Here is a 27003-nt window from a genome sequence, read left to right as displayed (position 1 = left end):
TTGATCTTATTTATGGTTTCTTTTGCTGTGCAAAAGCTTTGAAGTTTCATTAGGTCCCATTTGTTTATTTTTGTTTTTATTTCCATTTCTCTAGGAGGTGGTCCAGAAAGGATCTTGCTGTGATTTATGTCATAGAGTGTTCTGCCTATGTTTTCCTCTAAGAGTTTGATAGTTTCTAGCCTTACATTTAGGTCTTTAATCCATTTTGAGCTTATCTTTGTGTATGGTGTTAGGGAGTGTTCTAATCTCATACTTTTACATGTACCTGTCCAGTTTTCCCAGCACCACTTATTGAAGAGGCTGTCCTTTCTCCACTGTACATTCCTGCCTCCTTTATCAAAGATAAGGTGACCATATGTGCGTGGGTTTATCTCTGGGCTTTCTATCCTGTTCCATTGATCTATCTTTCTGTTCTTGTGCCAGTACCATACTGTCTTGATTACTGTAGCTTTGTAGTATAGTGTGACGTCAGGGATCCTGATTCCTCCACCTCCGTTTTTCGTTCTCAAGATTGCTTTGGCTATTCGGAGTCTTTTGTGTTTCCATACAAATTGTGAAATTTTTTGTTCTAGTTCTGTGAAAAATGCCAGTGGTAGTTTGATAGGGAGGTTATCTACAGAGGAAGCACAGACCCTGCTAAAATCCACTTCTCCAAGTTTCACAAACAGCAGGCCAGATCAGAGCCATTTCTTCTTGATGGATTACCAGTTGGCTAGCTCAGGAAGCTACGTATTTGTATCACAGCCAAGAGTCCTAATACAAATGGATTTTTCTTTTTATCTTAGTGCCCCTTGTGTGTCAAGCACTGTGAGAAGCACTGAGGATAACTGAGCTAAAGAAGTTCAGTTTGATGATGTCGGAAGTAGTCTATGATATCTTTCTCAAATGGATGCCCACGAACGAATGGTTGGAAACAATTAGATTGGTTACATTAGTAGCTGCTTTGATAAATATACGTTTTGATAATGATGCGTATACCTTTTTGGATACACCAAAACATGGTGAAAAAATATTAGTTGATAGATCTCATCCAGAAAGACGATTTTTTGTTTGTGACCGAAACCAAAATTGAGATGAACTGTAGCAATAATAGATCCTGCACTCTTTCTACTTATTTTAAAAATCCAGTTGTTTGTGTGTGTGTTTGTGAATGTGTGTGTGTTAAAGATTTAGTATTAATGCATGGATTTTTACATGTCATTACAATATAAATAAAATAAATAAAACCTTCCTAAAAGGATTCCTCTTCCTCTGCAAACAACAGCATTGTCACCTACAGTAAAGCTGCAAAACCACAACCACAGTCGTCTTGGGAGGGGGTGTGGCTGAGCAGGAGGCTGTGACTGGGGTGGCCAGAAGCTTATTACTACCTTAGGCACCTCATTCTGAAGAATCTTTTTTTCTCACTAGCTCATGAACTCCTCAAGGTCAGGCCCTGCGTATCTGATAAAATGCCTGGACCCTCGCAAGTTCTCAGTAAGCACTTCTTGAAGATGCATTCCCCCCCCACAAAAACCCCCTTAATTTGATCTTATATTGTATTAATTATAGAACAGCATCTTTGTTAGTTTCCTATTGCTGCTGTAACAGTGTAACAAATTAACACAAAGTCAGTGGCTTAAAAACAACTCAGATTTACTATCCTGCAGTTCCAGAGGTCAGAAATCCCCAAAGTCAAGGTGTTGGTAGGGCAACAGTCCTTCCTGGAGGCTCTTGGAGAGAATCTGTTTTATTCCCTCTTCCATCCTCTAGAAGCTGCCCACAATCCTTGGCGTGTGGTCTCTTTCCCACATTTTTAAACCAGCGACTCTCCAACCCTTTTTCTGTGGTCACATTTCTTTCTCTGAGTACTGTCAGGAAAGAGTCTCTGCTTTTCTTTTAAGGATTTGTGTGATTAGATTGGGTCAACCTGGATAATCCAGGATATTGCTATGTAAGGTAACACATTCACAGATTACGTGATTATATTTAGGATTAGGGTATGGACATCTTTGGGAACCCAGTATTCTGCTCATCACAGCATCCAAATAAGAAAGGTGGTGATATTAACTTTGTTAGATTCTACCCGGAATATTTCGCTATGCCTCACGTCAATCAAGTACTTGCAGATTGTAGCAAAGAATCAGAACAGCAAGGAGATTGGGAGTTGTTCCAATCTAAGGGATGTTTAAAGGAATGGGATGTTTAGCTTAGAAAAATGAAGACCTATATTAAGGGGTGGAGTGGGGTTTGAGGGAGGTACGAAATGATTGCTTCTTCAAAATATCAGAAAGCTCTGTCATACGACAGAGTTTAAACGTGCTGTACAGCCTTGGGGGACAGAATACGATTAAGACTGGAACCTTTAGGGAAGGAGTTTGGGGCAGAAATTAAGGCAGAGCTATGGACATTATTGATGTCCTTAAATGAAACGGCTGAAAATGGCATGGCTTGTTGATCTGCAGAGTCTTATAAAGGAGATTTGAACACTAGATGAGGGATCAGCACAGATGTACTCTCAAATTCCACTTAACCCTCACAGTCACTGATTCTATGACTTAGTGAAGTAAGTCAGAAAGAGAAAAACAAATATCGTATATTAACACATATATGTGGAATCTAGAAATATGGTACAGATGAACGGGTTTGCAAGGCGGAAACAGAGACACAGATGTAGAGAACAAACGTATGGACACCAAGGGGGGAAAGTGTGTGGGGTGGTGGTGGTGGGATGAACTGGGAGAGATTGGGATGGACATACATACACCAATATGTATAAAATAGATAACTAATAAGAACCTGCTGTATAAAAAAATGAAATAAAATTCAGAAAAAAAAGATTCTATGACTTAGAATTCCATTCCTGACTCTTGGGCACTTCTGATTGCATATAGCTGGAGCTGGTCAAGGCCCTACATCCTTACTAACGAGTTGTCTTTTTGCCCTTGCTAATTTCATTATCTAAGGATCTATCCCATGTCAAACAGAAGTGGTGAAGGAAGTCGGTAGAGTTCAGATGCCTCTTGAGAAGATGCAGTGACCCGTGTTACAACTGGGATTATAAAAAACAATAGCTATAGAGACTGAAAGTTTTAAAACATTACACAAATACTTAAAAAAATGCTCTCAGGCATATTTAGACATGGAACAAAAACAAAGAAGTGAGCTATAGAGGATAGACATGAAGAAAGGATAGATTCATTGCTATTTGGTGACTTGTATGGGTATCAGGTAAGATCCGTATTTTGAGGAGGTTGAATATTTAAAATGAAGGAAATGAAAAGTAGACCACATTCTTTCATCCTAATCCAGAAAATAATATATTTTTGAGACTTTTTTTTCATTAGTCCACTGTTGAGATGATTATTTGGAATAACTTGTACAAGATCTGGGAGCTGCTATATAAAGTGCTGTTTTTATGTCATAGTGTATGCTACATAAAAGTATTTTTTTCTACTTTAAGTAGTTTATGTTACCACATTCTTGATCTTTTAAATACACTTATGAATGTATAGGTTAAAACCTGAATTGTACTTGCTGTTACGTTAGATCTGTCAACCCACTAATTATTTTATATCCCACAAATATCCAAAAAGGATTAAGATATTAATTACAACCTCAGTTATATCCAAGAGAGGTCTTTGTGGTTCTTTATAGCTGCGGTTTATATTATCTTCAAAGAGAGTCTTCAGTGTCTTTGGGTTTGTAATGGTCATTCTGGATTAAGAGAAGCTTGTTCAGACACTTAAGACTTTGGGCCAGTGCCGTCAATGACCTCATACCATTCCGTCTTCTTTCCACTTCTATGGATTACCCAGCAGCAGTAACGATGATTCTGGCCAGCTCCTGATACTGCCCTCCACAGTCAGGGGAAGGTCAGTTATTTTTTGATCCCCATGGGAGAGAGACAGCTCCTCAATCAGTATCCTAAAATAGTCAGCCATTCTCAGCTGCTGGGCTGGAGTCCCTCCAGGGGAGAGCAAAGGCAATACAAATCCACCGGCTGGGTGCGAGTGCGAAGCCACCGAAACAGAAGCTAAGAGACACTTCTCAAGAAGATTCTGCCTGTTCAAAAATCTTTGTTCTTTTTGGTTGAGGAGCTAGGTGTTAGCTATTTTTTATTTTCTTATTTTATTTAAAGGGAAGCCAGTGAATTGAAAATGAGACTAAACATTGCCATCTTCTTTGGGGCTCTCTTTGGTGCTTTGGGGGTTTTACTCTTTTTGGTGGCTTTTGGATCAGATTATTGGCTTCTTGCGACTGAAGTGGGAAAGTGTTCAGGTGAACAGAATGTGCGTTTCTTCTTCAAAATATTGTTGTACTCGATAGTAACGAGCATAGCTTTATGTATCCTCTTGAAATCCGAAAATGGTAGTGGAATGTCTCTTTCTTCATAGAAGAGATATGTAGAAAGCTACTGATCATCATTACTTGGGAAAAAATACATTGCTTAAAAAATTTCCTGGAGGTAACTGTTTAGATTATGTTCCTGTGTTGATGGCAAGTTACTTCATTTGCGTTCTGTACAGATAGAAAACGTCACTTTCCACCATGAAGGATTCTTCTGGAGATGTTGGTTTAATGGGATTGTGGAAGAGAATGATTCCAATATCTGGCAGTTCTGGTACAGTAAGTGGAATTCAGCTTTATTTTCCCCCTTGGCTTTAAAATAAAAATGAACAGTTTCTTATTTGGTGCATGTCACTTATAAAATAGGATTGGATTCTTAGTTGTAGAATCTCAGTAGGATATCTTCCAAATGTTCATAAAGTGATTCCTTTTTATTAAGTAGAAATGGCTATAGGAATAATTATTTTATTTTCTAACATGAAATTGGAGTCTGAATACTTATGGCAGAATTGAATAATCCGCTGTTTCCTCGCTCAAGTTTAAAATACACCAGCCCTAACAAACAAAACAGATATTATCTATAGTATTTTTTTCGAGTGTCTATTATTGCTATGTTGCAAATAAATGCTTTTATTTCTTTTGGCTATTTTGGGGGGCTTGAAATCCCAAGTTTAAAAATCCAGAATTAAAGATGTATTATTTTATATTAATAGCTTCAAAGTTTAAAAAAATCTTCTTTATAACAAAACAGTGATCAGCAGTGGCAGATGAAAGCTTGCTCTGTTTGGGCTTAAACCAAGTTTGTGGGCAATATTCAGAAATGCTTTGCTTTTGATGTTTCCATTCTCTCATAGAAACTTTAAAGTTCTTTTTTGAAGTAGAATAGCTCCTTAAAAATATGATGCATTCTTTCAACTGCTTTTTCTATATTGTGTTAATCTTTGAAAATCAATTCACTGAAAATAGCTAGCCTTTATCTTATTGCATCCAGCAATGAAAGAACTGTTTATTACCCTCAGACTTATTGTGGGTTGAAATTATCAGTCTTCTTATCAAAATACTCCTGTGATAAATCAAAGTATGGTATTTAAACAATAGTCAAGATCATGGAATATAACATACAAATATGAGATCACAGAAGACGAGTCAACGGTAAATGGCATATGTAAAAGGAACAAAGTAATGATGAAATGGCATTTTGAGAGAAATATTTCATAGAGTTTCTGATTGTCATTTGGGGGAGGAGAATAAGCCTGTGATCTGCCAGTGAAGATTATTTAGACTTTGGTAAAGTGGAGTAGGTCAGACTTTGCAAGAGGAAGAGTTTGCCAAGACTTAGAGAAGGGAAGAGTATTTTACTCCTAAGAGGGTATATGATGAAATCTTCAAGATTTCAAACAACATTAAAGTTCTTTCTTGTGGTTTCTTCAAATGCTAAAAATGTACTTGAATTATTAACTTGTATGGTCTATCATTTACATCTTTTCCCTGAAAATAGAATATAGAAGAAATTTTCTATTAATTAGAACCAATAAAGGTTAAATCGAAATTTATTAGATTTTTAAATGACTGTTTTTGGAATACCTACTATGTGCTGGGCATTATGTTAGGAATTGGAGAATATAGTTGTGAAAACGAATGAAATCTGGTGCTTTCAATTTTGGGGTGCTATTAAGGGCGTTCTCTCCCTTGAATTAGGTCATGCGCTAGATGTTTTAAATGAATCCACTTTCCAGGTCCCCTGTGCTGTATTTACCATATGAGGTTTTTAAGGAAGTTTCCTCCCTCACTCAATCATTCTCTGAATTTGTCGATCTAACCTATAGTTTTATTTTGCTTGTGTACCCCCAGATCCTGTATTTCTCTTCTGTTAGGAACAAACCTTCACTCAGCTTCTCAGTAACAAATGCCTTTGTTTTGTTCTCCTTCCTAGCCAATCAGCCACCATTGAAGAACTGCATGCATGCTTACCTGTCGCCATATCCCTTCATGAGAGGAGAGCACAACTCGACCTCCTATGACTCTGCAGTTAGTAAGTACCTCTTTCCTCAAGGCCCCTGAGAGGGGCCTTTCTTTCTGAAAGATGCCCACCACAGCATTTCTGTGGGCGATTAAAAAATAATTTAACATTTTTAATTTCAACATGTTTTTTGATATCAGTCTGTTATATATAAAATAGTAAGATGCTGTTTTTAAAACACCATTTATAATCTTAATAAAATACAACTTTGGTCTAAAATTAAAGCCATTGTAATTTGCTTTCCACTTATAAAGATAATTTTTTTTAAAGTGTGTTTTCTGATATGAAAAGTAGTGGTGTACATCAAGAAGAACTGCTCCTTAAGATGTAAAACTGGTCTGACAATGGAAAATATTGTAATATACACCCTGATTTTAAAACATTTTTTTGCAGTTGTTACACATAAGATTATGATTATGCTACTGTATTTCTACAAAATGACTGAACTTTGCTGTGTGTGGTATCCCACAGAAGAAGTAGAGTCTGATGTCATTAACTGGGAGTCATGATTACCTGAATTCTTTCATGTTTTCATACTATTTTTTCTATAGAAAATATATAAACTAAGTTTCTATAGAAAGTACACAATATATATTTGTGTACACAAATCTAATTTTAGAAAGTACATAAGCTCAATATGTCAACTTTATTCTCAGCTGGTTTCATGAAGTTTTTAATATTGTTTATCCAAACCTTAAAACTAGGGTTGGCACAGAATTTACCAATGTCATAAACAAAGCCAAAAAATATGTTTTTCAAAGAAGATACTAAATATATTTAACATTCTGAATAAATGTGTATTAGTCAGGATTCTCCGGACAGTCAGTAGGGGATTATATGTGTGTGTGTGTGTGTGTGTGTGTGTGTGTGTGTGTGTGTGTGTGTGTGTGTGTGTGTGTGTGTGTTTGTGTGTGTGTGTACAGAGAGAGAGATTGAGGTTGATTGATTGATTGATTGATTGATGGGGAAATTTTAAGAATTGGCTCATGCTATTGTGGAGGCTGGCAAGTCTGAAATCTGGGGCAAGCCCGCAGCTGGAGATTCAGATAAGACTTGATGTTGTGGTCTTGAGTCTGAACACTGGAAACTCGGGTAGAATATCTGTGGTGCAGTCTTGGGGAGAGTTCCTTCTTCTTCAGGAAACCTGTCTTTGTTCTTAAGTCCTTCAGCTGATTGGATGAGGCCGACCCCCTCATTCTGGAGGATAATCTACTTTACTTATAGTCTGCTGATAGTAAATGCTCATCACATCTAAAAAAATACCTTTATAGAAGCATCTAGACTACTGTTTGATCAAGCAACTGGGCACCATAGTCTAACTAAGTTGACACATAAAATTAACCATCACAGAACTTAATGAATTTTTACATCATTCATCCATTTTTTCATCTTTATGTAAAATTTGTATTTCCACACATTATAATTTTGTTCTGAGTTTGTCAAAGGATGTAGCATCTGCTTATATCACAGCATTAACATGACGTTTTCTGGAGCGGGTGTGGGTCCGGATAGGAAAAGGGGTGAGGACGCAGCTGTGCTTGTCCACCAGGCTTGCGTGTGCTCAGAGGGTCTGTGGCTGTCGGCCTTGAAGCATGTGCAGCAGAGATGCTTTTCCCATTGAAAACCTCATGAGGCGCCTCATTCACACTAGCCAGACCCTCTTACATCGTGGATGACACGGACCCTCTCACTGACGAGAGAACAGATGGCACGGGAAGAGCAGGATAAACCATTTTTTAAAAAAAATTTATTTATTTATTTATTTATGGCTGCATTGGGTCTTCGTTGCTGCGCGCGGGCTTTCTCTAGTTGCGGCGAGCGGGGGCTGCTCTTTGTTGCACTGCGCGGGCTTCTCATTGCAGTGGCTTCTCTTGTTGCAGAGCACAGGCTCTAGGTGCGTGGGTTTCAGTAGTTGTGGCACGTGGGCCCAGTAGTTGTGGCTCGCGGGCTCTAGAGCACAGGCTCAGTAGTTGTGGTGCACGGGCTTCGTTGCTCCACAGCATGTGGGGTCTTCCCAGACCAGGGCTCAAACCTGTGTCCCCTGCATTGGCAGGCGGATTCTTAACCACTGCGCCACCAGGGAAGTCCCAAACCATTCTAACGTATACTACAAAAAGTTACAAAAAAGTTACATTACAAAAAATTATGAAAATGGTACCCCTTCCTTGTCATTCTTTCTGGAACATTAGGTATTTGCATAAATATTAGTATTGCTGTTGTTGATACTCATATGTTGATGTCCTGTGATAAGATAGGTATTGTAAGTACCATATATTTAAAAATGAATCTACATATTTGAAAAGTTTGCACCTCAAGGAGATAGTGGAGAACTTGAAAAACAAGGTAACGTTATCTGTGCATAATAATTACGATGGAGAAGGATAGTAAATGCATGTCAGAAAAATTACACTGCAATTACATTCGGATTATTATGTGGCATTACATATAATTACTGTGTCATTTTTTGAATCTACTGACAAAACCGTATTCCATTTTGTTTAAATTGTCAAACTCCTCTTTGGCACACATATTGTAACTCCTTATTCACTTTAAGCAACTTTATCAAACACTCTAAGTAAAAATGACTGAGGTGGGAAGAGGTATGTCCTACAGCAGAAATACTATATGCAAGTTTCATTTATCTTCATAATACTGTACAATGATATGTGACATTATATTTGGGTGATTATTTTATTGTTTCCTTTATCCAAGAGAAGGACATAGATTTCATCAAAAAGATTCCACCTGATTGAAAGTGTGTGCTTCCCGGTTAATGAGGCCACATAGACTTCACTAGACTCCAGAACTACTCTTTGGCTGCATAGCTTCTTAATTATCAGACATTATACATTTGCCAGCTTATCTTAGGAAAATTCAGATTATTGTTTGTGAAATCTGATGTATCGTGGCCTGGCAAATTATTGGTAAAATGTCTTTGTATTCTCCTGATTTTTTACAGTTACAATTAGCCAATATTTGAAATCAGTGAAAATGATACAGTGGTGGATGGTTTTTCTGGAAAGTCTATTTTAGAATTATTGGATATTACTGATGAAATTATTCTTTTTCATGATAAGGAGGCTGAGACTCAGAGAAACCATGTGATTCTGTCTTCACACAGCTGATCACTGGCAGAACTAATGTAAGGTCCAAGTCTCTGGGTGTTTATTGATAATCTTATAAACTACAGTGAATGAAAAGGCTGATTTTAGTTCTTAGTATTAAATCTTTTTAAGTGTAAGTCTTTTAGTTGGATCTCAATAAAAGAACAAAGTAAACTTATGTTGGCTTTTTCTGCCTTGCTGTCTGATCCTGACTTGTGTATACAGTCTGGTCTAATTCATTGTTTCCTTTATTTTTGTCTTAATCTCAAATGCATACAATCATGGATCAAATCTAGTCATTTGGATGGTTGACCAAGCTTAGAGGGGGTGATCTAATTCTCACAATTATTTTCTGAGCTAGGACTGTGTGCTTCAAAGACCATTAAACAATTTCATTACTTTTTGATATGTCAGAATTTAGATTTTCTGGTTTGTTTCATGCTTAAATTCAGTCATAGTTCATTAATTTGGTAACATTTGGTGATGATATACTGAATGTGGATTAATTTTCAGGGTAACTCAATCCTTGAGTGACTCAATCATTTCTTTTCGGTGTCCCCATAGCCTTTGATCACACCCATTGGAGTGCTCCTTGTACTTAACTGTAGTTGTTTGTTTACTGGGCTTCTTAGTTATTTATTGCAACTCCCCAAAGGCACAGAATGTAACCTACTCAAATTTATCTCAGCAGAGCTTAGTGTAGCGCCTGGTCCCCCTGTCCCCACTAATACTTGGACTAGACCAGGTTCTCCTTTATAAAAACCATGCTTTAATTTGATAATTTGTAGCACAGATTTTAATCATTTACTTGCATAATTATTTTGTTCATGTATTCCTTCCCGATTCAACTCTAAGCTCCACTGCTGTGACGTCTTTTATGTTTGACTCACCATTGTATCCACTGTAGACTGAATATTTTTGTAGAATTAATATTTCTTGAGAGTCTCCACTAACTGTGCTGTACTCTGGTGCTGGTACTGATGCCCTGAGTAACTAATGATGTGTGTAGGAATTTTTTAAACCTTACTAAATGGACTGTGGTTACTCTTAAAAAATTTTTTTTCATACTTTTTGTGATTTTTTAGGTCTTCAACATTGTTTCACGTGTCAGCTGTCCTTTACTTTTATTGTCAATATTTATTTATTTACTTTTCCTTTCTGGTCTGTTCATCCTTCACTCATAAAAATTATAGGGTGATGTGAGTGATGTAAGACTAGAAGCAGGAAAGCAGCTAGGCAAGATATTAGTCAGCAGCACATCAAGCTGGAGTAGCAGAAAACAAACAGCAACTAAAACATACAGGCTATTTTTCTCCCACAATAAGAAGTTCAGAAGCAGCTGCTATAATGATGCTGTCAGGGACCCAGGCCCTTTCAACCTTTTCTTCCACCATCCTTGGCAGGTGGATAGCCCCTGTCATGTTCTTCCATGTTCAGAAGAGCAAACATGTCCCTAGAATTCTCCAGTAGATTTCTACCAATGCTTTCTTCATTGGAACCATGTCACATGGCTTTGTTGGGCTGGGATGTGGAGTTGTTTACTTTCTAGCCTCTGTGGCAGAGGAGGAGAAGGGAGAAGGGCTGGGAGTGTTGATGGATCAACCTAGAGGAGCCTCCTCAGGGGACCAGCATCGTAATCCTGCCTGGAAGTTATCAGGGCAGGACAAGGGTGAGGCAGCAAAGATGAAAAGGGAGTGATGGATAGCAGTGATATTTAAAGAGTTAAATGTAAAACTTGGTAGCCAAACAAAAGAAAGCTGGAGGAATCTAGGACGATGAAGGAATTGCCTTTTGAACAAGATGTAATTCAGTTTAAACAACATACAATCAAGGTAATATGGTCACTTTCCTCCAGACAATAAATATTATTTTAGTGTATTTCTTTCCAGTCTTTTTTACGTGCGTATTGTACATTGTTTCAATCATTATAAATGCAAATGTATGTCACTTTTCTGTTTTTACGTCAGCACATATGTCTCCATATTTGTGCCTAATAGTTTCTCAGATGTTAAATGCTAGTTGCTACCTCCACATTAAATATAATTTTATGTGTGTTATGTTTGTCATAATTTGTTTTGGTTCTTCGGATTATGTTTTCATAAATGTGAATGGTGGTGAATCAAAAGATAGGAATAAAATTGCATTATCGTTATTGTGCCAAGGTACCAAATTGCTTGCCAACCAGCACTGAACTGTGAATTATTTCAAGAAAATTTGGTAGGGAGGATAGAAATGTGAGAATCAGGAGGAGGTGGCATGTTTTGAAGTGGAGGATGGGGATTTAGTTTGGATTTAGACACAGTAAATTTGGGTTGATGGTGGAATACCAGTTTGAAATAGTTCAACAAGTAGCTTGATGTGCAGAACTGACGATTAATTTAAAAAACATTAACTAGCACAACTGATAATGATCAGGAATTGCAGACATGGTTTTTGATATCAGATATAATCTTCAAGAAAAAATGTCATAGGAGAGAAGATGGTAAAATACCAGTTATACGTAGGAGAAGGAAAGAAGCGAGGACAGTCCAGAAAGGAGAAGCAGAAAGAGGTATTGAGAAGCAAGCCAGTGGGCAGGCTGGTGTGTCGTCAGAGGGGCCTATGCAGGTGAGTCTTGGGAAAGACGTGGTGGTCCTCAGTGCAGGTGTAGAGTGAATGAGAATGAGAAGGGGGCAAAGAGGAATTGGATAGCATGCTGATAATGAAAAAGTTCTGGTGGCCCCTGGTAGCTCCCTCCCCACCAAGGACCCATAAAGAGGCCAATAAAGTCAGCTCCTTTGAAATATACACCCACAGGCCCTGCTGGTTTGGCCTGAGACTTCCAGACCTTCTGCTCTGTGTCCCACTTCTGTGCATGGCCCATCCCCTTGGGTGGAGCCCGAGGGCCCTGCTCTCTCTTCGTGGCAATGCCTTTCCCCTCCATTTTCCTGTGCGTTCTGTCACCTGATCCTCCTGAGAGCCAAGCCCTACCGCAGGCTTCCTCCTCTTCTCCCAGGAGACGTCAGAAGGCTGCGATCCCCCTAAAGGCGGGCAGAGCAGCTTGATGATAGGAATGTGAAACCTCACACTGGGTGTCCACGGGGGGCGAGAAGTGAGGAAGCGAGACCTTTGCAATTAGCCAACACTGGGACTTGGAATAGCAACCAGAAGAGCACAGCCTTGCAGCGAGCACCAGGTGCTCGCAAAACCATCCCGCGCTTCACTCTACAGGGCGAAATAAACCGTAAAAATGAGTGCCCTTATACACCACAGCGTTAAGCAGCAGATAAATGAATTGAGATTTGAGTCAACAGTTAATGTAAATTCTTAAATAATTGCAGAGACACATCAGCATGTCATAGGAATCTAATCACGTCGGGATCCCCGCGTCCCAACTCTACTTACAAATCAATTATGCTAGTGTAGCTGGATCTTATGTTGCAATTTTTTTTGTGTTCGTATATGGTGATTCTGGACATTGTTGTAAATGCACCAAATAGTTTTAAATACTTCTGCTCTGCCTTAGTTGTGTAGGAAAAAAGCATACTCTGCAAAGTTTAATGGAAAATACAATTCGTCTTTTTTTTTTTTTGGTCACAAATGTCAAGTACCTAGATATTTGGAAATGCCTTAACATTCACTTAATTTCCTACTGTTCATTCAGACATTTGGGATCATGCAGCCATGATCACAGACACAGAGTGATATTTCAGGGGGGCTGTACTTCCTGGTTTCCTGCTGACTTTTCATCTGTGGCCCCAGTGTGGGCTCTCTTTGCGTTCAGGTTAAAGTGCTGCCCACAGGGCAGCTTGCTCAGGCTTCCCAGGCTGCAGCTCCTGAGGGTACAGTTGGCTTTTCAGTTCCAGGGCCCAGCATCAAAGCTGTAATTAAAAATCACTTTTTCAGAGAGCGCTATTTTGCGTTCTCTACAATTTAGTCACGGGCATCTAAGGATTGGTTGGCAGTTTATGTAAATCCCTCCAATAATGGGGACAATTGCTTTCTATAAACAAGACTGGTTATTTACAACGGTGTGGGTCTGCTTCCCTTCACAGAGGACAGGCTGCAGCCTTGACAGAAGCTTCTGGTAACATCTGTGGAGCTGTCAGCCACACTCAGAAGTAGAAATCCCCTTGAATGATAGGGCACCTCCTGGTGCTTCGACCAGGGTTTCTCAGCCTCAGCATGTCGACATTTGGGGCCAGATGATTGTTGTGGGAGGGATGGTCCTGTGTGTTGTAGGGTGTTCACCAGGAGCCTTGGCCTCCACCCACTAGATGCTGGTGGCATCCCTCAGTGTGACCACCAAAAATGTCTCCAGATATCCTGGGGTATCTGGATGGGCACAGAATCACCTCTGATGGGAACCACTGGGACGTTCTAGACATTCATCCCCAACACTTCTAACCCAGGGCCCAAGCTCCTCTTCAGAATTATATTATCCACACACTGTGCCCAACTCCAATTCTGGACCCCAAAGCACATAAATAATGGTTAGTTTCCTTCTGCCTTCTTTTATATTGAATGTTTAAACCAAAAGGGAGCAAGGAGACCATCTTGGCCTCGATTATCTTTAAACAGCATTGCTTCTGCTTCAGACCCTTTTTTAGAAGACAGTATTAACTAGATTTGATGAAAAAAATAGTGTCTGTTGTATGTTGGGCACTGTTCTGGGTGCTCCAGAGTCAGCCCTAAATTCTGACCCTCATGGGGCTTTCACTGTAGTGGGCAGCAGAAGATAAACAAACCAGTCATGTGCTTGGAGAGGAATAAAAGGAGAAGGAGTGTGTGTGGAGGGAACCTCAGTATTAAATAGGGTGACGGGGAGGCCTTATAGAGAAGGTGACGTTTGTTTTGAGTTGACAGCCCTGGGTTGAATGGGGCTCTGCCACCCAGCTAAGCTGTCCAGTTTCCTGATCCCTCTTTTGGGGACTGGATAGTTGCTGTTCAGAGTGCTTAGCACAGGGACTGGCTCTTGGTAAGGGTTCTATGGGCGTTACAAGCTGGCCTTTCAGTCAGCGGGTCTGCGTGCACTATCTCGAAACATGACTTCCTGTCTCTAGTCTCCCCTCAGATTTACTGCAAAAGGAAGATAAGCTTAGTATCAACCTCATGCGGTTGTTAAAATGAAAGGAGAATACTACAAATGCTTAGCATAGTGGTTGCCATCTAGTTGGTATTCAATAAATGTCAGTTATTCTTAGGATGCTGTACCAATTTAGAACACCAAAAATAAGTCATCCTCAAGGCACATCAATTCATCCTAGCTTCTCCCTAGTGAAATGCTTCCTGCTCTCTGAGAGTGTGTGTGTGTGTGTGTGTGTGTGTGTGTGTGTGTGTGTGTGTGTGTGGTGTATGCCCACATCAAGCATTTGGCACAGTTTCTGGCAAAGAGTAGGGGCTTTATAAATAATGCTCACTATTATTATCATGATCCCATCATCCTAGTACATGATACTTAATATTACCATCTGTACTGGCAAAGATTTTCTACAGTTTATGTGATAATATTGATTAAAATTTACTCAATAAATACTGTGTGCTATTCCCTGTTCTAGGTTCTGGGGAACAGCAGTGAACAAAACAGTTGGAAATCCCTGCCCTTGTGGAGCTGCCATTCTAGTGAGGGGAGGCAGACAAAACAACATAAAATAAGCCAATTATATAGTACATTGGAAAATGACAAGTGCCCAGAGAAACGTAAAACATGGAAAGAGGCTGGAAACTAAGGGGCCTGGGGTAGCAGAGGCGGGGGAGATATGAGCTCTATTATGTGAGGTGTCTGTTAAGTAAGGTCTTTGGACCATTTTTTAACAATTGAGTTGTTTGTTTTCTTATTGTTGAGTTTTAATAGTTCCTTGTATCCTTTGAATCAGTGTTTTATCAGATGTGTCTTTTGCAGATATTTTCTTCCAGGCTGTAGCTTGTCTTTTCATTCTCTTGACATTGTCTCTTGCAGAGCAGAAGTTTTTAATTTTAATGAAGTCCAGCTTATCAATTATTTCTTTCATGGATTGTTCCTCTGGGGTTGTATCTAAAACGTCATCATCATACCCAAGGTTTTCCCTACATTATTTTTTATAGTTTTACAGTTTACTTTTAAGGCTATGATCCATTTTTTGTTAATTTTTGTGAAGAGTGTAAGGTTGTATCTAGTTTCATTTTCTTTGCACGCAGATGTCCACTTGTTTCAGCAGAATTTTCTTTGCTCCATTTTATTGTCTTTGCTCCTTTGTCAAATATCAGTTGATTATATTTTTGTGGGCCTATTTCTGGGCTCTCTATTCTGTGCCATTGATCTATATATGTCTGCTCTTTTGCCAATACCACACTATCTTGATTACTCTAGCTTTATGGTAAGTCTTTAAGCCAGGTAGTATCAGTCCTCCAACTTTGATTTTCTTCAGTATTGTATCAGCTATTCTGGGTCATTTGCTTCTCCGTATAACTTTAGAATCAGTTTGTTTATATCTACAAAATTACTTGCTGGAATTGTTTTTGGAATTGCATTGAATGTATAGATCAAGTTAAGAACTGACAGCTTGACAATATTAAGTCTTGCTACTCTAGACATGGAACATCTCTCCATTTATTTAATTCTTTGATTTTGTTTATCAGATTTGTAGTTTTCCTCATATAAATCTTGTACATATTTTGTTAGATTTATACCTAAATATTTCTTTCAGGGGGCTCTAATGTAAATGGCATTTGTTTTTAATTTCAAGTTCCACTTGTTTATTGCTGGTATAGAGGAAATCGATTGCCTTTTCTATATTACCCTTGTGTCCTGCAACCTTGTTATAATAACTCATTAGTTCCACGAGTCTTTAATGGATTCTTTCAGAGTTTCTTCCTAGATGATCATGTCATCTACAGACAAAAACAGCTTTATTTCTTCCTTCTCAATATATATAACTTTTATTTCTTTTTCTTATCTAATTGCGTAATTAAGATTTCCGGTGTGGTTGGAAGGGAGTGGTGAGAGGCAACATCCTTGTGTTATTTCTGATGTTAGTGGGAAAGACTTCAAGTTTCTCACCATTAAGAATGGTATTAGCTGTAGGGTTTTTGTAAATATGCATTACCAACTTGAGGAATTTCCCCTTTATTCTTAGTTTACTGAGAGTTTCTATCCTGAATGGGTGTTGGATTTTGTCAAATGTTTGTTCTACATCTACTGATATGTGATCATGTGATTTTTTGTTTTTAGCCTGTTGGTATGATGGTTTATATAAACTGATTTTTGTATGTTGAAGCAGCCATGCATACCTGGGATAAATTCTACTTGATCATGGTGTATAATTCTTTTTATACATTGTTGGAATCAATTAGCTAATATTTTGTTGATGATTTCTGCATCTATGTTCATGAGTGATATTGATTGTAGTTTTCTTTCCTTGTAATGTCTGGTTTTGATATTAGGATAACACTGACCTCATAGGATGAGTTAGGAAATATGACCTCTGCTTCTTTTCCTCTGGGATATTGTAGAGAATTGGTATAATTTCTTCCTTAAATGTTTGATAGAAATTAACAGTAAACCCATCTGGGCCTACTGCTTTCTGTTTAGGACGTTGATTAATTACTGATTCAGTTTCTGTAATGTATATATGTTTATTCAGATTGTCTGTTTCTTCTTGTTTGAGTTTTGGCAGATTGTGTCTTTCAAGGGATTAGTCCATTTCAACTACATTGTCAGATTTTGGGGCATAGAGCTGTTCACAGTATTCCTTTATTACCTCTTTAATGTCTACAGGGCCTACAGGGCCTGTGATGTCATCTCTTTCATTTCTGATGTTAGCAGTTTGTGTCCTTTCTGTTTTTTCCTTAGAGAGCCTGGCTAGAGACATTGATTTTATTGATCTTTTCAAAGAACTATCTTCTGGTTTTGTTGATTTTCTCTATTGATTTTCTACAGATTCTTGATTTCTGCTCTAATTCATATTATTTCTTTGCTTCTGCTTATTTTGGATTTAATTTACTCTGCTTTTTCTAGTTTCTTAAGGTAGAAACTTAGATTATAGATTTTAGATCTTTCTTCTCTTCTAATATAGGAATTCAGTGCTATAAATTTCCCCCTAAGCACTGCTTTCCCTGCATCCCACATATTTTGATAAATTGTGTTTTCATTTTCATTTAGTTGAAACTATTTTTTAAATTTCTTTTGAGATTTCTTCTTTGATCGATGTGTTATTTAGAAGTGTGTTGTATAATCACTGCGTATTTGGGGATTTATCTGTTATCTTTCTGTTATTTATTTCTAATTTAATTCTGTTGTGGTCTGAGAGCAGACTTTGTTTGATTTCTATTCTTTTAAGTTTGTTACGTTATTTTTTATGGCCCAGAATGTTGTCTATCTTAGTGAATATTTCATGTGAGTTTGAAAAAAAAATGTGTATTCTGCTTTTGTTGGGTGAAGTACTCTATAGATATTTATTACAGTTGTCCCTGGGTATCTGCTGGAGATTGTTTCCAGGATCCACCAGGTATACCAAAATCCATAGATGCTCAAGTCCCACAGTTGGTACTCTGCACCTGCAGGATACACGTCTGTGGATTCAACCATCTGTGGATTGCAAACCTAATACATGATCTGAGGTTAGTCGAATCCATGGATGTGGCCGGGTGGCTACAAAGGGGCAACCATATATTTTTTGAGAAAATTCCACGTTAGTGGACCCATGCAGTTCAAACCTGTGTCATCCAGAGTCGCAACTGTATATCCAGTTGATGGTGTTGTTGAGTCTAGCTATGTCCTTACTGATTTTCTGCCTGATGGATCTGTCCATTCTGATAGAGAGGTGTTGAAGTCTCCCACTGTAATAGTGGATTCATCCTTTTCTCCTTTCAGTTCTATCAGTTTTTGCCTCATGTAGTTTGATACTCTGTTGTTAGCTACGTGTACATTAAGGCAAAGTGGACTTTTAATTAGTGTATTGTACCATTTATACTTAATGTTATTATTGATATGTTGGGCCTCAACCCTGCCATTTTAATTTTTGTTTTCTATTTATTCTGCCTGTTTTTCATTTTTGTTTTCTTTATCCTGTCTTTCTATGGGTTACTTGAATTTTTAAAAATTCCATTCCAGGCCATTCCATTTGATTTATCTAAAGTGTTTTAGAGTATATCTCCTCTCTCTACACTGTTTAGATCATCCACTCAGTTTTTATTTTGGGCTACTATATTTTTCATTTCTAAAATTTCCTTTTATTTCTTCTTTATATCTTTTATTTATTTGCCAGTAACTTTTATTTTCTCTTCAATTTGGGTCAAGCATGTACGTATTTACTCTTTGAGACGTTTTTATCATGATTCACTCAAAATCATTCTTAGATAATTCTAACATCTGTATTCTGTATTGGCATCTATTGAGTGATCTTTTTCATTGAAGTTGAGATTTTTCTGCTTCTTGGATGACTCATCATCTTTTAAAATTAAAACCAGGAATTAGGATGTATTATGTTATGAGACTCTAGATCTTCTGTTTTGGTTGGCTTTTTTTGATACTGCTCCTGCAGGAGAAGGGGTGGGCATTGCCTCAATAAAATCAGGTGGGGTGGATTTCCAGGCTCCCCATTTAGTCTGTGTTGACATAAGGGGAACTCTTCTTGGTACTGCTGGGCAGTAGTGAAAGTTCTGGCTTCCCACTATGTTTCCACTGATACCATCCTGACCAGGAGGGGCAGGATTGAATCATTACAACTTTAACCATGGTTGGCATTGACATGGTAGGTATGCAAAGGTAACCTAATTACCACTGGGTGGTGATGAAAGTCCTGAATCTCCACTAAGCCTCCTCTGATACCACCCCAGGGGGAAAGGATGTCTAATCCACCTTGTAGGGGTGAAAGTCCAGGTTCCCCACATGGTCCCCACTGTCACTGTGAATGGTGGCCTTATTACCCTGCAGAGATCAAAGTCCTGACTCCATATTCAGCTTTCTCTGATACATCCATGTGTGTGTGTGGAGTTGGGAGAGGGCACCTTACCACAGTCTATCAAGAGTCAAAGACTAGGTTCCCCTCTTGGTCTTTGCCGATCACAGTGGGGTTGGGGCCAACGTTTTATTCTGCAGCGTTTGGTGTCAGGTGGTTATTTTCTAAAAGTTTTCTGCTTTAATAGGTAGCCCCTTACCTGGTTCTTTGGACAAACAGCTTTTGTTGGGAATTTTTTTGACTGTGATTGTTGGCATTTCTGGGTTGCTTGCTTTTCCATCCCCACTGACACCACAGGATGGGAGCTGACCATTACCACCTGTGGTGGTAAAAGTCTCACCTCCCTCCCTTCTCTGGCATTTCCCTAGCAGGGGGGTTGGGCCTGCTGTTGTCTGTGTCCATTGCCATTTCCTAGTTATTGGCTCCCCTAGCTCTAGGTATAGGATGAGTGAGCAAAAACAAAACCCAGGGAACTCACCATCACATCATTCCCTGGGTTCCAAGTTTCCTAGTTGGTCTTCTTCTCTCCCTTCTTTCTGAATCTTCTTCTGTTTGTTTCATAGATAATCGGTAGGGATTTTAGTTGTGATTAAAAGAAACAATAGGGAAAAAGTATGTTTGCTTCATCTTCCTGGAAGCAGAAGCTCAGTTTATCTAGTTACATTCTGAAGGAACAGCTGACCAGATTTGCTGATGGTTCATTGTGAGGTGTAGGGAAAGAGCAGAGTTAATGATGACACTTTTTGTCCTTAGCAACTGGAGGGATGAAGTTGTTATTTTTAGAGATGGGGAAAGCTGAGGTAGAGTTGATTGTTAAGAGGAAGCTTTGGAGTTTTCAGACATGTTAAGTTGAGGACACCTAGTAGAGATGTTATGTAGGCTTTTGGATCGCGGAGTCTAGAGGTAAAGGTTGCTTTTTGAGCAGAAACCGTGCACTTGGCAGTCATTGCATGGAGGTACATTTAAACCATGGGGCAAGATGAGAGCATTTGGAGAGTGAGTGTAGAGAGAAAGGAGGTCAGACCAGGCACAGAGCCCTAGGCTGCTCTGTTGTTCAGAGGTCAGGAAGAAGAGGAGAGACCCACAAAGGAGACTGAGGATGGGCAGCTAGGGAAGCGGGAAGCAAACCAGGAGAGTATGGTGTTCTGGAAACCAGAAAGAGAAAGCTTTTCTCAGAGAAGGGAGTGATAAGCTTGGCCAAATGCTGCTAAGAAGTAGAGTAGGGCGTGGACTGGGATTTGACCCTTGAATTTAGCAAGCTGTCCACAGCAATTTGACTTAGTGTTTTGCAACCTGGATTTCTTTCTTCTTGGGCTCACTACCACTATTTCCCCTTTGACAGATCACATTTTGTGTAATCTCTTTTTTCTCTCTTTTACTTTTAAATGATAATATATGAATTATATTTTAAACATAAGTACTGCTTGATAAATTTCAGTGCTGGCATGAGGGATGAGATCCAGTGAGTTTATGAATAATTGGAACCATTAATTGCACAAAGGCACCATCCTAATTTCTTCAGAGTTGTTCATTTATATCCTTATTTCTTGTTTCTGCGTGTTGAAACCCACTAATCTATTGACAAATATATAAAAAAAGAAAAAATGTTATTTATTTTATAAAAATCATTAATATCACAAGAAAATGACTTATTTTATTTCTTATGATAAGCTCCTATTGTGTGCAGTCATTGGGCTAGCCCACCTACTTTTTATTTTACAAAGATTGCCTCCTTGGGTCTTGATGACAGTGCTGTGAGGTAGAGTTCATTGCTGCCATTTCAAGGCCAAGGAAACTTAGAGCATTTGGGTTTCTCAACTCAAAGTACATGCTCTGCAGTGAGCTGCCTCTGTTTCCATAATCAGCTTCTTGATAACATTGTAAAGGAGATTATGTTTCATCTTTCTAACAAGGAGTATATAGTTTAAAACAAAATCTATAATTAATTAGGGGAGAATTGGTGAGTTCTATTATATTACTTCTTAGTTTTCGTATGGTGACTCGATATGAGTCTTTCTTTTACTATTTATTACTCTTTACAAGCAAATTTGGGGCTATAGAAATAAAATAAAAGTGATTTTTATATATAGTTTTTAAAAAATATGATTGATTTTTATAAAGCACTTTTTCTAGGACTCAAATTCATTGCTTCAAGTCTGCAAGTGGCCGTGGCAATTATTCACATCCACAGAGTGTTGATTTAGTATCGTTAAGGGAAGGGACGCGTAGTATGGAAAGCGAAGCGTTAACTTGTTTCCAGGGCCACAGCTGTTGTTACACAATATGAAGGGCATTTGCTCCAACAGCTTGCTATGTTGATTAGCTAGAGAGTGAAGTCTTCCCAAGATGTATCTTATCACTGCAAATAAATAAATACAACCAAATCCCCCACTAGACTGTGTGTAGAGTAGCTATGGGAATGCTACGTTTGATCTTTTCAATGATTTTCTGCTTAAACGTGCAGTTTCAGAAGGCTGGTCTTTTCGAGTGGAGACTTGGAAGTTCAGTTCACTATCAAAGGGAAATATTGACTATTCACTTGTTGGGACTCTAACCAGAAGAGTTAGAAGTGACTTCTGAGACTGATAGCCTACCTTTTTATCAAGAACAAGCAGAAAACCAGGGAGGCTGGACAAGTGACCCACTTCTGAAGAACACACAGCAAATAGCGGACAAGTCAGTGAAGACTGAAGGCTGCCGATAGGCATTTCTACCCCGTTCCTTCAGATTGAGCCCTGGAAGAGGCCAAGTCAGTGAGAGATGCCCAAGAGGGGTTTAGGTCCTCAGTAAATGCTGACTTTGAACAGCAGAGATCGTGTTTCCTGCTCATTGGAGAAAATGTGACTCTGTTTGTGAATAAGCAAAGTGTGAATGTTTGTTCTGGAGTAAATGAGGCGTGCTCGCCCTGCCAGGGATGGCAGCTATGTCTCAGCTGTCTTGTCTGTCCCCAGGGGATGCTCATTTCACACCGGCTGTGCTAGTACTCCTTGCGTGTGTGGTTCACATCCCAAAGTACGCAGGTCCAGATTCTAAGCTGGCTGAGTATTTTTCCAAGGCATTTGCTGGCTGGGACAGGCCACTGCTTATTGCCTGCACAACCCTCTCACCCCAGCAGCCAATGGTTACTCCCAGCTCTATACCTTTATTTTGTTGCTAGAAACTTTTTAACTTCCTTTCTTTTGTTATTACAATTCCTTGATAAGGTCTCTTGCCCATTTCATTTTACTCACAAGAGAGGCTAGTTTCCATGAAGTACCGCTAGATTTTTTGGTACCTTTATCTCTAAGTATTTTACCCCTAAGAAAAAAATATCAAGAAAATATAAATGCCTGTAATAAAGAAAAGGGAGTAGGTGTTTTACTGCCTTTTCCCCCCCTCTTTCGCACTGAAAACACCTCCCCGCGCCTCACAAAACCAGACTGCAAACCTTTTGCCTATGGTTTGATTATTAATAGATTGAAGCTCCATGTGGACAAAACACCTATTTTAATTTAAGTTGTTCAGTGATTTTTCATATCGTTTGGAGGGAAAGTTTCATGTAACGTGGGCCAAAATGCTCCCCTGCTAAATGACCATATTCTACAAGGACCGTCATGATGTGCCTCGTACCTTCTCTCTCTCGCCACTTCCCCAGCACCAAAGCTTTCCTCCTCTGTGCCTTCACACTAGGCTGCTTGCACACACCCGCCTTCTTTCTTGTTCATACTTTCTGCTCTCTGCCTTCATTTCCTGCATTACTGCTCTCCTGTTTAAGAATCACCTCCTCCAAAGACTGGAATTGACACATACACCCTCCTATATATAAAATAGATAACTAATAAGGACCTACTGTAGAGCACAGGGAACTCTACTCAGTACTCTGTAATGGCCTATATGGGAAAAGACTCTAAACAAGATTAGATACATGTGTTTGTATAACTGATTCACTTTGCTGTACAGCAGAAACTAACACAACACTGTAAATCAACTGTACTCCAATAAAAATTAAAAAAAAAAGAGAATCAGCTCCTCCAAGACGCCTTCTGCAAATATGCCAAGACTGGGTCAACTACCCTTCCTCTATTCCCCTGTGATATACCATAGAGTTCTCCCCTTGCCCTTGGTGTAGCTGACAGTCATCTGATGGTGTGTTTCTCTCCCGTTAGACTGCTTGATAGCACATGCTGGACTTTTTTTCATGGCGTATCACCAGTATGTACTTATCTAGCACAGCACCTGATACAAGATAGATTTTTCAATCAACGTTTGAGCATGGGTAAATGAAAGAGTGGGATTCAATTCAGTTGTTTATCACTTCTTTTGTTGGTGTTTTATGATCAAAATAGAGGGGACATATCAAATCATCTTAGTGCTCTGCAATTCTCAAACTAACTTTTCTGATAAAGAAATATAGAAACTACTTTTGAGCCACATCCCTTAGAGAAAGATTCCTGGATGTATGGTTGCAATGAAAGACCATAAAATTCCTCAGAGAAGTGTGATTTCTAAGGTGTTAGAGATTTGTGGAGGCAAATCATCTGAAAGATATGAAAATGAAGGCTCAGGAGTCCTAGAAAACTTACAATCAAGTAAGCAAGGCTTTGCTATAATTATTTTCAATTGTCTGCCAAAAGCTTTGGGTAAATAGGTTCATAGTCGATGTTTAAAAAAAGTATATGAATAAAGGGACCCTAAAAATGGTCCTTTCATGGCTCAGTGTAAAAGACAGCAAGTCTTCTCAGGAATAGATCTGATTTTTTAAGAGGGAATCAGTTAATGAGGAAATTTGCCTCTCTTCTGGCATTTTTAGAGTTGGGCAGGAACATTTACAGAAGTTCCCAATGTTCTTGATTCTTGATTTCTATGTACTGGGTATTCAGCAGCCTGGAAAGGATGGTTACATAGTCCTCGGTACTCTTACTTAGTATCCAGGTGTTAACATCTCATCACTTGATTCCTCAACTCTTCTCTTTCGAGTGCCTGTTTCTCCCTAGTAGGGATTTAAGTGATCCCTAGCCATTGTGATTATAGGCCAAGACCATCAATTCATTTCCATTTTGAATGAGTTAGCTTCATTCTGTCCCATGGCCATTAAATATCTCACTAACCTTAACTGTATACATTGAGATTTCAGTGGAGACTGAGTGATAAGTTATTGATTATTCACTTATTCATATTTTATTGAGCATCTATTACATGCCAGCCATAAAGATTCCCCTGGGGTTAGAAAGATGGACAAGACTGAGTTTTTGCCCTGCAGGAATGCACAGGCAAGAAGTGGAGGTGGAAATGTAAAGACAGAAGCACAACGCAGAGTGCTGTCTGGTGACGGACATGTGTCAAGACCCTGATGAAGTGCAGAGGCAAGGCACTGCTCAGGGCTGACTCACAGTAACTCTTCCAGTCCTCTTAAGGGCACTATAGGATGGGTATCTTTTTTTTTTTTTTTTTCGGTATGTGGGCCTCTCACTGTTGTGACCTCTCCCGTTGCGGAGCACAGGCTCCGGACCCTCAGGCTCAGCGGCCATGGCTCACGGGCCCAGCCACTCCGCGGCATGTGGGATCTTCCCGGACCGGGGCACAAACCCGTGTCCCCTGCATTGGCAGACAGACTCTCAACCACTGTGCCACCAGGGAAGCCCTAGGATGGGTATCTTTATTATCACATCTTAGGGAAGGAGAGTGAGGCATGGAGAGCTAAGTAACTTACCCAAGGTCACACAACTGGTAAGAGATATTCCAGCTCTTGAGTCTGATTCTACTCTCTCCTGCCTTTTGGTGGAGATGAGGACATAACTCCACTATGTCCTTTTGGGGCGGGTCGGGGAGGATGTTTGATTGGATCTCAAAGGACAAGTTGGAAAGCTGTGTATTCTAGCTGACAGAGGCAGTATTATGAAAGCCTACAGGTGTGATAACAGCATTTCCCCACCGGAAGCTTCCGTATAATTTCAGCATTTCTGGAGGATAAGGTACGAGGAGCCAGAGTGGGAGGATTTGAGCCTAGAAGCCTTAGATGGATCAGTGACAATTTATTGGAAATAAACACCACAGACATTGAGGCTAATGGTGTCTGAGACTGAGCTCAGATAGCCCTGAGTTCAAATCTTGACCTTGTCATTTACTGGCTGTTTCATTTTGGGGACTTTACTTAACCTCTCTGAGCCTCATCTGTAAATCACAAAATAGGGATTTTTGTGATGACGGAGGAGAGAATACCTGCAAAGGCTGAGCAGCACCTTCTCAGTAAAATTCGCAGCTCCAGAGAGACTCAGCAGTCCAGTGGTTCTCATCCTGGCTGTACATCCCACTCTGCTAGGGGGCTTTTAAAAATATGGTCGCTGTGCTCACCCTCAGAGATTCTCACTCAGTTGGTGTGGTTTGGAATCCTAGCTTGGGTATGATGTTAAAACCCTCCAGGGTGGCTCTGGAAGCTGAGCGGGGAGGGGAGCCATCAGTCCAGGCCCCTCAGGCAGCAGGGGTCAGAGGAAGACCCTGGAGCTGGGGCTTTACTCTGGATGCTCACCTGGCCCCCTGTGCGAGGATCTGAGTGGCTTTGTACACAGTGCCCCCACAGGGAAGGAAGAAACATTTTCCTCTACCCCCTTAGGTTCAGTAACTGGGCCCTGCAAATTAGATGATAAAAATGGACATTGACATAGGAGAGGTTTATGATCATGTGTGCATACGGAGGCCTTCATAGAAACGTGAAGACCCAAAGAAGCAGATAGGCCTGGGAACTTACATACCTTTTAGCCAAGAACGATGAACGTGGAGATGCGACAAGACAAGGGAAGAAGAGGTTTGGGCTCGGGTGGTAAACTGTGGCAAAGTGACCAGGAAAAGTGTAGGAGAGAAAGCAATGGAACATATGGCTTGTGTTTGTAGCTTTGTTTAAAGACCCATGTTGGTGTTGACTTGCTGTCTTTATCGTGGCCATAAAACTCCCCTGGAAGTCCTCATTTCTCAGAAGTTTCTCCTCCGAGTTAGATAAGGAAAACTCCTAAGAGGTTTCCTTCTGCATTCATTGATTCTCATTTGCTCCCAGCTCAAAATAATCCTTATACCAAACTGGCATATGTGAGGGTGGCCTGTTCTGGTCCCCTTCACCTCACTGCCGAGCGCCTGGGTTCCCTCCCTACTGCGACCTTGAGGGTGCTGCCACCACTCGTACCTGCATTCCTGCAGCGCCCCTCTGCCCAGCTCCCCGGCAAGCCTCCCTTCCGGCCGCTCCCTCCCCGAGACTCTCAGGAAGAGAAACTTGAGAATGATTTCTGGGCCTTTCCCAAGGTCACAGCCAGTGTGGGTGGTGAGGGCCCCGCCCCTCCTTCCTGAGACGCTTTCTCCCTCTCAGCTCTTCCTTCACTGCCAAGTTTACAAGAGGGAAGTCAATAAACTCTGTCAGGTCTTTCAGTGTTCTTTTTGTCCTGAAAAATCAGTGGCCCGAGCAGAGCATGTGGCTTGGCTTGGCACGTCCCGGCCTGTGGAGCTCCGACACGGCCGCTCTGTACAGCCTGCCCTTCTGCTCTGGTGCGGGCATTGCTGTATTTTTAGACCCGCCCGACATCGCCAAGACAAGTAGTACGTGGAGATGCAGGACAGGCCTGCTGGCCTGTGTAGCAGAAGCGTCTTGCCTGAAGCTACGGCGACATAT

At 39.9% G+C, this 27003-nt stretch overlaps 1 protein-coding gene across 2 annotated transcripts in view; it reads left to right on the top strand.

Annotated features, from left to right (window-relative positions):
- The first annotated feature begins 3282 nt into the window (after positions 1-3282).
- Positions 3283-27003, top strand: part of TMEM182 (transmembrane protein 182) — a 50605-nt gene continuing 26884 nt past the window's right edge. Inside the window, exons 1-3 of one of the 2 annotated variants that reach the window (XM_073790962.1) lie at positions 3283-4271; positions 4509-4608; positions 6263-6361. In XM_073790962.1, the coding sequence (XP_073647063.1) occupies positions 4140-4271; positions 4509-4608; positions 6263-6361 (331 nt within the window). In that variant the 5' untranslated portion in view covers positions 3283-4139. The remainder of the gene's footprint in view (positions 4272-4508; positions 4609-6262; positions 6362-27003) is intronic. The other variant, XM_004314269.4, reaches the window with a different exon arrangement.

Source organism: Tursiops truncatus, chromosome 14 (genome assembly GCF_011762595.2).
Source record: "Tursiops truncatus isolate mTurTru1 chromosome 14, mTurTru1.mat.Y, whole genome shotgun sequence".
NCBI classification, from domain to species: domain Eukaryota; kingdom Metazoa; phylum Chordata; class Mammalia; order Artiodactyla; family Delphinidae; genus Tursiops; species Tursiops truncatus.
This window is presented reverse-complemented; position numbering and strand designations above follow the sequence as displayed.